We start from the raw sequence: 13280 nt of genomic DNA, 5'->3' as shown, positions 1-13280 counted from the left end.
TGAAAACCCTAGAGGAGAACACAGGCAGAAACCTCTCTGACCTCAGACACAGCACTTCTTACCAGGTATGTCGCCGGAGGCAAGGGAAACAAAAGCAAAAATGAATTACTGGGACTCCATCAAGATAAAAAGCTTCTGCACAGCGAAGGAAACAACAAAACTAAAAGGCAGCCTACGGAATGGGAGAAGATGTTTGTAAACAACCTATCTGATACAGGGTTAGTATCCAAAATCTATAAAGAACTTACCAAACTCAACACCCCAAAAACAAAGAATCCAGTTAAGAAATGGGCAGAAGACATGAACAGACACTTTTCCAAAGACATCCAGATGGCTAACTGACACATGGAAAGATGCTCAACATCACTCATCATTAGGGAAATACAAATCAAAACCACGATGAGATACCACCTCCCACCAGTCAGATGGCTAAAATTAACAAAAGAAGAAACAACAGGTGTTGGTGAGGATGTAAAGAAAGGGGAACCTTCTTGCCCTGTTGGTGGGAATGCAAACTGGTGCAGCCACTCTGGAGGACCGTTTGGAGGTTCCTCAAAAAGTTAAAAATAGAGCCACCCTATGATCTAGCATTTGTGCTACTAGCTTTTTACCCAAAGGATACAAAAGTACAGATTTGAAGGGGTACATGCACCCCAATGCATATAGCAGCATTATCAACGATAGCCTAACTATGGAAAGGGCCCAAGTGCCCATCAACAGGTGATGGGTAAAGAAGATGTGGGTGTGTGTGGGTGTGTGTATGCGTGTAATGGAATATTATTCAGCCATCAAAATGAAATCTTGCCATATGCAATGATGTGCATGGAGCTAGAGTATATTCTGGTAAGTGAAATAAGTCACCAGAGAAAGACAAACACCGTATGACCTCACTCATACACTGAATTTAAGAAAGAAAACAGATGAACATATGTGAAGGGGAAAAGAAAAAAAGCAGAGAGGGAAACAAGCCATAAGTGATTTTATTTTTTAAGATTATTTATTTATTCATTTGAGAGAGACAGACAGAGAGAGCACAAGCAGGAGGAGAAGCAGATGCAGACTCCCAGCAGAGCTGGGAGCCTGACGTAGGGCTCAATCCCAGAACTCTGGGATCAAGACCTGAGCCAAAGGCAGACGCCCAACCATCTGAGCCACCCAGGTGCCCCACCAAAAGTGCCTCTTAGTGAGAGACAACAAATTGAGGGAGGTGGGCGGGGGATGGGCTAGATGGGTGATGGGTATTAAATAGGGCAGTTGTAATGGGCCCTACATGTTGTATGTATGTGATGAATCACTGAATTCTACTCCAGAAACTAATATTGCACTAGAAGTTAACTAACAAAACTTACATAAATAAAATTTAAAAAAATAATTCTTAAAATTCAACAAGAGAAATAACCCAATTAAAAAAAACCAACCCCAGGACACCTGGGTGCGTCAGTCGGTTAATTGTCTGCCTTTGGCTCAGGTCATGATCCCACGGCCCTGGGATCAAGCCCCACATTGCGCTCCTTGCTCTTCGGGGAAGCTGCTTCTCCCTCTGCCTCTCCCCCCTGCTCGTTCTCGCTCTCTCTTAAATAAAGAAAATCTTTAGGGGCGTCTGGGTGGCTCAGTCGTTAAGCATCTGCGTTCGGCCCAGGGCATGATCCCAGAGTCCTGGGATTAAGCCCCACATCAGGCTCCTGCTCTGCTGAGAGCCTGCTTCTTCCTCTTCCACTCCCCCTGCTTGTGTTCCCTCTCTCGCTGGCTGTCTCTCTCTCTGTCAAATAAATAAAATCTTAAAAAAAAAAAAAAAAAAAAAGAAAAAGAAAATCTTTAAAAAACAACAAACAACCCCAAACGCACATATAACTCACAGAATGAAAATGAATAAATTTTACTATATATAAATTTTTTAAAAAGATTTTCTTTAATTAATTGAGAGAGAGAGAGAAGCAGACTCCCCACTGACACGGGACTCAATCCCAGAACCCTGAGATCATGACCTCAGTGGAAGGCAGACACTTAACTGACTGAGCCACTCAGGCACCCCTGTATATAAATTCTTTAAAAAAGATTTTATTATTATTTTAAAAAATTTATGTCATCTCTTATGTATATAAGTATGTGTGTATGTATGTACATCATCTCTACACACCCAAAGTGGGGCTCAAACTCATGACCCCGAGATGAAGAGTCATATGTTCTTCCAACTGAGCCAGTCAGGCTCCCCTACTATATACGAATTTCTTTTTAAAATACCATTGAGGAAACGAGTCTAAATAATAACAAGTGCCAGCTGAAGAAACAATCAGATGAATCCAGAATACAGGATATTCTATAATTTAACTGGCCCTGACTCTTCAAAAAAAAAAAAAAGTGGTAAACTGTTCTAGATCAGGAGTTGGAAAACTTTCTCTGTAAAGTAACTGAAAAAGTAAATTTTTTTGGCTTTATGCACCATATGGTCCCTGTTTAAACTCTTTAAGTCTGCTGTTAGAGAGTTGTAAAAACTCTACAAAAGCTGTCACAGATAATACATAAATGAGTAGGTGTGGAATAAAACTTTATTTACAAAAACAGGTGGCAGGCCACAGTCTGCCAACTCCTAGATTAAAAGAGACACAGAACCAAATGCAGCCGATGAACTTGGATGCCTCCTTAAGCACCATGTCATCAGTAGGCCCCTCCCCGCAAAACAGAAAGCAAAATACGAACAACTGAATGATTCTTTTCATTTTTCTGTATGCTTGGCATTTTTCAAAATAAACATAATTTTCAAGCTGTGCATTGTACTGGGTCATTAACTCTTCAATGCCTTTCCAATTTCGCTTTTAAATATGATAATTAATATCTTATTTATTTATTTAGCTCCACACCAGCAGGGAGCCCAATGCAGAGCTCAAACTCACGATCCTGAGGTGAAGACCTGAGCTGAGATCAAGAGTCAGACGCTTAACTGACTGAGCCCCGTGAATATCTTCTGTACATAAATACTTGCTCACATTATTTCTTCACGGTATATTCTCATTATCAAGGAGAATGACTGGGCCCAAGAGAGAACACTGTAATGACCCCTGATAAATATTTCCAAACTGCTTCCTAAAAAGATGGCACCTTCTCCCACCACCCCTTGTGAACAATTAATTTTATGGGTCTTTTAAGAAAATCTACAAAGGAGGGGCGCCTGGGTAGCTTAGTCTGCCTTTGGCTCGGGTCATGATCTCGGGGTCCTGGGATCGAGCCCCGCATCAGGTTCCCTGCTCCACAGTGAGCCTGCTTCTCCCTCTCCTCCCTGCTTGTGCTCTCGGTTGCTCTCTCTGTCTCTCGCTCTCAAATAAACAAATAAAAAATCTTAAAAAAGAAAAGAAAATCTACAAAGGATTTTGTTGATTTTATATATGCTAAGACAGAAAATGTGTAATAAGATATAATACCAAAGGGTCAGTGGTTTTCCTGGGGTAATGGAATTATGAGTGATTTTCATTTTCATCTCTAAATTTACTCTGTACTATAGCAGATTTTTCCATAACACGCATACTATTTCTGTAATTTAAAAAACAGTAACTTTACCAAAAGATAAATATGGTAGGATTCTTCTTAAACGAAATACCTAGAATAATTAAATTCATAGAGATAGAAAACAGAACAGAGGTTACCAGAGGCTGGGGGAAGGCAGAATGGGAAGTTAATATTTAATGAACAAAGATTTTCACTTTATTTATTTTTATTTTTTTAAAGATTTTATTCATTTATTTGACGGTGATAGAGACAGCCAGCGAGAGAGGGAACACAAGCAGGGGGAGTGGGAGAGGAAGAAGCAGGCTCCCAGCAGAGGAGCCTGATGCGGGGCTCGATCCCAGAACGCTGGGATCAATGCCCTGAGCTGAAGGCAGACGCTTAACGACTGAGCCACCCAGGCGCCCCAAGATTTTCACTTTAGGATGATGAAAAAGTTCTGGAAATGGACAGTAGTAATGTCTGCACAACAATGTGAATAAACAATGCTAATGAATTGCACATGTTTTTTTAAAGATTTTATTTTTAAGTAATCTCTATACTCGATGTGGGGCTCAAACACAATCCAACATCAAGAGTTACACACTCCAACTAAGCCAGCCAGGTGCCCTCAAGTATCCATTTAAGAATGGTTTAGGGGTGCCTGGGTGGTTCAGCCGGTTAAGCAGCCAACTCTTGGTTTCAGCTCGGGTCATGGTCTCCGGGTGGTGAGATCGAGTCCCGCATTGGGCTCTGTGCTCAGCAGGGAGTCTGCTTCAGGACCCTCTCTCTCCCTCTGCCCTTCCCCCTGTGCTCTCCCTCTAAAATAAATAAATAAATCTTAAAAAAAAAAAAAAAAGGTTTAAATAGGGGTGCCTGCGTGGCGCAGTCATTGGGCGTCTGCCTTCAGCTCAGGGCGTGATCCTGACGTTATGGGATCGAGCCCCACATCAGGCTCCTCTGCTATGAGCCTGCTTCTTCCTCTCCCACTCCCCCTGCTTGTGTTCCCTCTCTCACTGGCTGTCTCTATCTCTGTCAAATAAATAAATAAAATCTTAAAATAAATAAATAAATAAATAAATAAATAAATAGATAGATAGATAGATAGATAGGGGTGCCTGGCTGGCTCAGGGGGTAGAGCATGATACTCTTAATTTTGTGGTCGTAAATTCGAGCCCCACACCAGGTATAGAGATTACTTAAAAAAAGGAAAAAAAAAAAAAAAAAAAGAATGGTTAAAACGCTACATTTTATATTGTGTATATTTTACCAAATTAAAAAAAAACTAAACAGTAAAAGTTATATTACATACACAAATTATGAATGTTCATCATAAATGTCTATAATAGTGAAAAAGTATCAACAACTTAAATACCCACCAACATAACGGTTAAACAAATTACCACCTATCAAACAATGAAACATGAAGCACAAGTGAAGCTATGGATCTGTATTTTTGCTGCAAACAGGCCCATGATATGCTGAAAAAACAAGGCTACCATATATTAAGCATGACCTCATTTTGATATTTAAAAAGAGGAAAAAAATGAATAAACAGTAAATAGAGAAGTCTGTGAGGGGAAACCCTGAAACGTTAGCAGTGGCCACTTCTCAATGGTGGGACTGTGGGTGACCTTCTTCCTTTTAACACTTTCTGGATAAGCGCATCAGAAAAGCAATAAAGCTCTCTGAAAGAGAATAAATAACCTGACATAAAGAACAGTGTCCGAGATCACAGACAGATGAGGGGAATGAAGACTTGTGCACGGCTTTCTCGGCTCAAGTGGGCACACCCTGCTCAGAGCTGGCCGCGGGCAATTTGTGAGGGGAGCTCAGCTGCCAGACGGCGGCTCATTTCCTTGCCAGCATCCCGATCCCATCTCAGGCCTTATCTCCACCTATCTATCCACAGACACTCCACGAGGCCACCAAACACCTCTTACTTAAAGGGCAATAGAGCGGAAGCGCCTGAGCGCATGAGGACCTCGACAAGGGAAAGTGGTTTCTGCAAAGAGGGTGGGCAGAGAAAGAAAACACTGGAGTGAAAACCAGCCAGCAGCTAGTTAGGCCACGGCTCTTTCCTTCTGGGGAGGCAAGGCCTGCAATGCGCAGGCAAGCCGTTCTTCACCCAAATGAGTTCACTAAGCAGCATACTCACAACCTGGCACCTGGCACCGGGCATGCCTGGGGGCCGTGCGTGGCCCAGGCCCTCCTCCCTCCGTGAAGCACAGAGCAGACACCACTTGCTTCTCACACACTGTTCTTCCTCCACCAATAGGCGCTCGTCTGGCTGTTAGCAGGAGACAGGGACCCCATTCCGGCCTGCAGTGTTATCAGCCCCTGACCACACAGCGCCAACTTACAAACGTATCCTGTGAACTGCTGCCTCTTTTTGGCTGATGGCTTGGCAGGTGGTTCAAGGCCCACTGCTGGGCCTAAACTGCCGGGGCGTTGGTAGGGTCTAACTGAGGTTCCCAGACACAAGTAGTTTAGTAGGGACTAAGAAAGGAAGGGACCCTGATTTACTTTATTGCTGAAAAGCAACCAAGGGGCACCTGGGTGGCTCAGTTGGTAAAGCATTTGCCTTTAGCTTGGGTCATGATCCTGGGGTCCTGGGATCGAGCCCCGCATCAGGCTCCCTGCTCAGCGGGGAGTCTGCTTCTCTCTCTGCCTCTCCCCCTGGCTTGTGCTCTCCCTCACTTGCTCACTCTCTCTCTCAAATAAATAAATAAAATCTTTAAAAAAAGAAAAAAGAAAAGAAAGCAAGGCAGCAGTGTGGTAAGACCTGGGTGAGATCTTGGTTGGTTATGTACTAAAACCTTGGATAAGTGATTATATCTTTCTGAGCGTTAGTGTCTTCCTTTAACTAATGGGAAAATAATAACAATTGAAATAATAATAATAAAACAGTTAACACACACCTCAAAGGATTATTGTGACAATTATATGTGGCAGTACAGAGGGTGCCTGGGTGGCTCAGTCAGTTAGGTGTCTGACTTCAGCTCAGGTCATGATCCCAGCGTCCTGGGATCGAGCCTGCTTGTCCCTCTCCCTCTGCCCCTCCCCTCCTCATGCTCTCAAATAAATAAGATCTTAAAAAAAAAAAAAAAAAAAAAAAGTGGCCCAACTCGGGCCCCTAAAGAAAGAGAGTGAGACGATCCCAGAACTGTCTGGAAAGGCATTCCTGACACAGTCACCATCTGGACCTCTCCAATTAAATCCTAAACCTGCCAAGTACGAGAGCAAAAGACTGGTCACCTAGGGCAAAGGCATCCCAGGACCCAAGGGCGAGGCTGCTGGGAACAGGGATGCCCTTGCTGCTGATGGTATAAACTGGTAAGCGATCAGAAGAGGGCAATGGGGTAATATCTACAAATGATAAAATCACAATCTGCTGACCTAACCACTCCCTTCCTAGTAATGGATCCTGCAGTTATAACTGCACACACAAAATGATTCACACAAAGTCATACACTATGTGGTAACAAAAGCCTGGCTACAACCCGAGTCAGTACGGGACAGGTTCAATGTTGAAATACTACAGAGCAGTAGAAACAAAGGAGGAATCTATGTACTGATCTGGAAATATCCCCCAAAGATAATGTAAAGTGAAAAGTGAAAGGTATAGAGCAATGCATATAGATTTTACATTACCTTCAATTTTCAGCCATGTGAATATAAATCATCTACGACAAAAGATAACCTGCACCTTTCTTTCTTCTTCACACACTGGTGCTATACCAGAGGTCGGCAGGAGTAGGCAGAAGGCTCTCCTCAGGGCTTTTGTTCTTAATAAGGGATCCACCCAAATTAAGGCAAAACGGAAAGCAGACATTTATCAATCCAGGCTAACCTGCGATCAACACCGACACTAACCTGACGAAGTCTTCGGGAAGCAGGTCAGGACTAACACCCAGGGAGTCAAGCACGTCGTTTCGAATCTGGAGCAACAACTCAGAATCTTCCCCAAAGGTATCAGAACTAGGATCTCTTCCTTTATCTGTGCGGAACTTCAGGAGCACTAAGAAAAACAAAGAAGGTAGGTTAAAAACCAAGTCTTTCTTTGTTTTTGTTTTTTTAAGGATTCTATTTATTTATTTGAGAGAGAGAAAGAGAGAGCAAGAGCAAGCACAGGGAAGAGCAGAGGGAGAGGGACAAGCAGGCTCCATGCTGAGTGCAGAGCCCAACCTGGGGCTCAATCCCCCCACCCTGAGATCATGACCCAAGCTGAAATCAAAGAGTTGGATGCTCAACCGAAAGAGCTACCCAGGCGCCCCCAAAACCAAGTCTTTTCATAACAAATGCTTGTAGATGTTGAGAACGTAAACACAGAACGTGATACATTAATGAAAATGAGGGCCAAGTGAAAGATAATCTACTTTTCGTTTATTCGCAAACACAGAGAGGCAATTGATGATTGCAAAAATGACAAAAATTACTGTGATGAGCGCCACAATAGTGTAACAGAGGATCTGACGTCCTCGGTGGGGTGGTGTCAGTTAAGAATTCCCCAAGGAGGGACGCCGGGGTAGCGCAGTCATTAAGCGTCTGCCTTCGGCTCGGGGCGTGATCTTGACGTTCCGGGATCGAGTCCCACATCCAGCTCCTCCGCTGGGAGCCTGCTTCTTCCCCTCCCACTCCCCCTGCTTGTGTTCTCTCTCTCTCGCTGTCTGTCACAAAAGTAAATAAAATATTAAAAAAAAAAAAAAAAGAATTCCCCAAGGAAGTAGTAACTGAGTCAAGTATGTGTGAACTTGGGGGCAGGGGAAGTAGGGGAGAAGCCTCAAGCAGAGGGAAGAGACCCAATTATGACCCAGAAGCCAGGTCAGGAGCGGGAGGCATGCATTCTAGGCAACAGTTCAAAGGGCTGCTTCAGCCAGAAAGGCCAGCCAAGTGCTCAGACTCATCAGACAGGCAGGTCATTACAAACAAAACCTCCCTCCCAGTATAACAATTATGTCAACCTCTAGAAACGAACGTTTAATTTTGCTAGTGAACCAGAGGAAAGGTTCACATGATGGCAGCAAATCAGAGCTACTGTGTAATGAGACTCTAACAAGGTCTGAATTTTTAACCCCAACAAAAAGACACAGGCAGGAGCCTAAGACTGATCAAAATACCAGCACCTTCTACTGCCACCACACCTTGTCCACGATGTTCACAGCAGGCTGGGTGGATGGTGTCCTTATTCCCTACAATCTCCCCAAGGCGAGTGCACAGCCGGCCTGGAGCCGCATCTCTAGGGCAATGCCCCTCCCACATCACACTGCTGCTTGGGGGGGGGGGGTGGCGGGGGGGGGGGCAGACAGGAATGGGGCCCAGTGTTCTGGGACAGCAGCTCATGCCTGGAGGGGGCTTCCCAATTTAAAAAGTGCTTGCTTTTAAGTCTCATCAAGAACTGTTGACTGGAAAGGTGAACTTATTATACAAATTCTACTCTCCATCAGTATAAGGGGCTCTTCCCTAAAAATTCAGGTGGATTGAAAAGTGACACAACTGCTCTGAGGCTCTAAAAAAATCCAAGGATTTGGGGGGCGCCTGGGTGGCTCAGCCATTAAGCTTCTGCCTTCGGCTCAGGTCATGATCCCAGGGTCCTGGGATCGAGCCCCACATCGGGCTCCCTCCTCGGCAGGAAGCCTGCTTCTCCCTCTCACACTGCCCTTGCTTGTGTTCCTTCTCTCACTTTCTCTGTCAAATAAATAAATAAAATCTTAAAAAAAAAAAAAAAAATCCAAGGATTTGGAAGCCACCGTGGACTAATAAGGACTCTGTCCTTTTCCTTGTTTTCTTAAGACTCACAAATTGTTTCGGTGATGAGCCGCCTGGGTTGAGAACCACCGGCCAAGTAGCAGGAATTCAGTCATTCACCAGTACAGTGGCCAGGCACTCACTGCAGGCCCAGCAGACCCGGGGGGTTGCAGGGAGGGGCCAGTCTGCTCCTGTGAATGCCATGCGGGTGGGGGGAGAAGGAAGAGTCAGGGACCACAGCAGATGGCCCCCTCAAGCCTGAGAGGGGCCCATAATGGGTTGTCAAGTGCTCCAGGAAGATCTCAAACCGTGGAGGCCTGTTTAAGGAAAAGAAGACACAACCTGCCCTGGGCTGGGCTTTTCTCAGAGACAGGCCCCTGGTCCGTATTTCTCTGGCAACCTTCGCAGGCCCAAGACAGGGTTCTGCACATCAGAGACTTTGAAAAAAGGACTCCAGAACATCTGTTTTGAATACTGTTTGTTGTCTGGGGATGTCACTTTCCTCTTTTTCAAGAACAGAGCTCCGGGGCACCTGGACTGGGTGGCTCAGTCGGTTGAGTGTCCGACTCTTGATTTCAACTCAGGTCATGATCTTGAGCCCTGCGTGGGGCTTCACGTTCAGCATGGAGCCTGCTTGTCCCTCTGCCTCTGTTCCTCCCCACCCCCGGCTCTCTTTCTCAAATAAATACCATCCTTTAAAAAAGAAAAAAAGAAGAAGAAGAAGAACAACAACAACACAGCTCCTAGAATCTTCAATGCTACCTGACCACCTGGCAGCCAACTCAGAGCTGATGACAACTTGGATGCTGGCTAACACCAATCTGCCATCACCTAAGTTAGCCTCACGTCTAACTCAGCAGATGTGTTGCTGGGATTCCAATGTGGAGTAAATCAATGCGATCACGTAATAAGCATTTGGGGGCAGGGTGGAGAAAAGACTAAAGAAGGGACCACCAACCCCTGTTTAGACCAAGACTCTTTTTCAGCAATGTCCTGTGAAGACAAAGGGATCTGGAAATCTGCTTGCCTGGCCAAAAGAGAGGATACTCTGAGCAGACTGTATCGCATGTTATCGCTATTCCTGTCACTCCGGAGAGGACACAAGGACAGACCCAGAATGAGTTATCAGTGTCGCCTGGGCAATGACTGAGGCCATGCCAAGTGCAAGCCACTCGAACGGCATGATCCAAGGCCCAGTGGCAACTGCGTGGAAACCGAGTGAGGCTGCTTGACTTCCAGCGGCCAGGGTGGTGGGCAGCAGGGGCCCCATGCCGGCTGCCTCCTATGCGATCCTCTCATTTCTGTGTCACTGCACTAGAAGCACCAACTGTCATGAGGGATGGAGAGGAGAGGATCATTTTTTCAGCTCCACCACAAAGCTTTTCATCTTTTGGTCAGAAAATACAGCTCTTGGAACAAAGCTCAAACCATTATAATAACTGCAAAACAAACAGTGCCTACAGTGTGCCAGGCACTATTCTCCATATTTTATGTGCATTAATATTCATCCTCAATGAGCTGGTGAGGTAGGTATTACTCTCCCCATTTTATTGATGAAGAAACTGAAGTTCAAATAGATGAAGTGGCTTGTTCAATGTAACTGTCAATAATAAGCAGCGGAGCAGAAATGCCAACTCAGATCTGGCTTCGGAATCTGTGTTCTTAACCCTAATCGAAGCCAGGAGAAATGGTAAGACAATCAGGAATGCAGCCCCAAGGATTCCAAGTGGTCTGGCTCTCTGCCCCTGACCTCGGGAGGACTCCCATTCAACCACATTTTTGTGAGATGCATTTTCCAGATGGGCCCTGCCCTCTCCCAACTGGTCCATTAATTTTAAGTTGCTAGTTCCGTGGGTGAGAAGTGGAGGCAGAGGCCATACGAAGCCTCGTCCCATCCATCTTCAGAGTGGAAGAGCAACTTCACCTCAGAAAGAAAGAAGATGGCACGAGGTGGAGGAGAGCAAAGGCAGCCAGCAGTTGGCCCCACTGTTTCTCTGGGCCCCTTGCCTGGTCCTGGTGTAGGCTGCTTGGCCGAGGGCCGGCAGGCTGGCACCGTCCAGATACCTCGCTGACCACATCTGAAGTCCTCTCAGGGCCTCTGGGAAGGGGGCCAGTCAGTCCGGCCACTTACTTGCAGCAAAGCAAACAGAAGCTGTATTTTTCACTCTTTTTCAAATGTCAGCACTCCAGTCAGCAGGGGTGGAGGGGGACAGGGAGAAGCCCATGCCCTGGACAGGCAGAAGCCCCAGAACTGACCCTATTCCCTAACAAGCTCTTGCTTATTAAATTCTCCTCTTTGTTCTGCTTTTCACCCCTCCCAAATAGCCAGCCAGCTACACACACACCACTGTTGACTCTGCACTTCTGAAGAGCACCTCCTCACCAGTTTCCAGATTATAAAACTGTTCCGTTAAGATCAAATATTCTCAGGGATGGAGAGCTGCTCTGCCAAAAGATGACTCATCGCATCGTATCAAAACACTGCACAAAATTAGAGTTCCAAACTTGATTAAACTGCATCTGAACCTTTTAATTAACGCAGGTTGTTGAAGTCTGAGGGAATGACATTCATCGCTACAGATGATAGGCTAGTGTCTCGGCCCAGGGTCAGGACTTGCCCGTGTAATGGAAAAAAGAAAACGTCGAAAAGGAGAAACCAAGCACTTCATTTGTTGGAAGAAAAACTATGTACATGTGAATATACTACTATTCTGCAAAAAGAAATTAACACTCAAATTCAAATTTAAACTGAATCAGAGTATCAGATTCGTGTTGTAACAGAAATCTGCAAAGCAGTACTATTAATCACTGTATTTCTTTCTACAAATTTATTACATTTAAATAGTGGAATAAGGGGCGCCTGGGTGGCGTAGTCGTTAAGCGTCTGCCTTCGGCTCAGGGCGTGATCCCAGCTTTGTGGGATCGAGCCCCACATCAGGCTTCTCCACTAGGAGCCTGCTTCTTCCTCTCCCACTCCCCTGCTTGTGTTCCCTCTCTCGCTGGCTGCCTCTCTCTGTCGAATAAATAAATAAAATCTTTTAAAAATAAATAAATAAATAGTGGAATAATATTTAGCATAATCAGTAAAGACACCTGAAAAAAAAAATAGCACATTTAGAAGGGAGAAAGTGAAGTCAGAGTCAATGTTGCAAATTAGCCCCAAACCAGTTGCTGTCCCCCAAAACAGCTCAACTGAGGGTGAAAAAAACCAAATCTATACAAAACCTCATATGCCTGACTGACACCTAAAGCTTCTTGTACCGGACACCCTTGCTCCAATCTCTCTGATGCTCTCCAACCTCCCATAGACCCATTCTCCCCAAGCTGGCTCACTCAGTGGAGACTCATCATCTCTGAGAATGGCCTGGAAATTGCCTTGACTCCTGGTTCACATATACTTCCAAAAAAAAAAGTTATCCTCCTACCGTATAGCTTATCTTTTTTTTTTTTTAAGATTGTATTTATTTATTTATTCATCTGAGAAAGAGACAGAGAGAGTGCAAGTGCTCGAGTAGGGGGAAGGGCAGAACGCCAGGGAGAGTCTTCAGCTGACTTTGCACTGAGCAGGGCTCAATCTCACAACCCTGAGATCATGACCTGAGCCAAAATTAAGAGTTGGGTGCTTAACATGACGGAGCCACCCAGGCACCCCTGCCCCCCATAGCCTATCTTTGAAGGCAAAACACGAGGTCTCATCTTTGGTCAATTTCTCTTTCCAACAAATCTATACCAAGGATGGTAATAACTAGAATTATTGTGATGATTTCACAGTGTATACAAATATCAAATCATTATGTTGTAATCTGAAATATAGGTCAAGTACATCTCAACAAAAACAAATATATAAAAAATGAGCACCGACGTTGTGACAGGCCCTGAGCTGGACAGGGGAAAGCAAAACACACACTCTGCCCTCTCAGAGCATTTAGGGAAGGTGGCAAAACTACATACAGAATAACAAAAGGTGTGAACCAGCAAAGGTGCTCTGAGACAGCATGACTGGACGGAATGGAGTGGTCTCACTGGAGAGAACCATCTCATCCCCTCCGGCCACC

At 45.0% G+C, this 13280-nt stretch overlaps 1 protein-coding gene across 1 annotated transcript in view; it reads right to left on the bottom strand.

Moving 5' to 3' along the window:
• SAE1 (SUMO1 activating enzyme subunit 1) overlaps window positions 1-13280 on the bottom strand; it is a 74042-nt gene that overhangs the window by 9936 nt on the left and 50826 nt on the right. Inside the window, exon 7 of the mRNA XM_026481974.4 lies at window positions 7354-7498. Coding sequence (XP_026337759.1) covers window positions 7354-7498 — 145 coding nt within the window. The remainder of the gene's footprint in view (window positions 1-7353; window positions 7499-13280) is intronic.

Source organism: Ursus arctos, unplaced genomic scaffold, assembly GCF_023065955.2.
Source record: "Ursus arctos isolate Adak ecotype North America unplaced genomic scaffold, UrsArc2.0 scaffold_19, whole genome shotgun sequence".
NCBI lineage: Eukaryota > Metazoa > Chordata > Mammalia > Carnivora > Ursidae > Ursus > Ursus arctos.
This window is presented reverse-complemented; position numbering and strand designations above follow the sequence as displayed.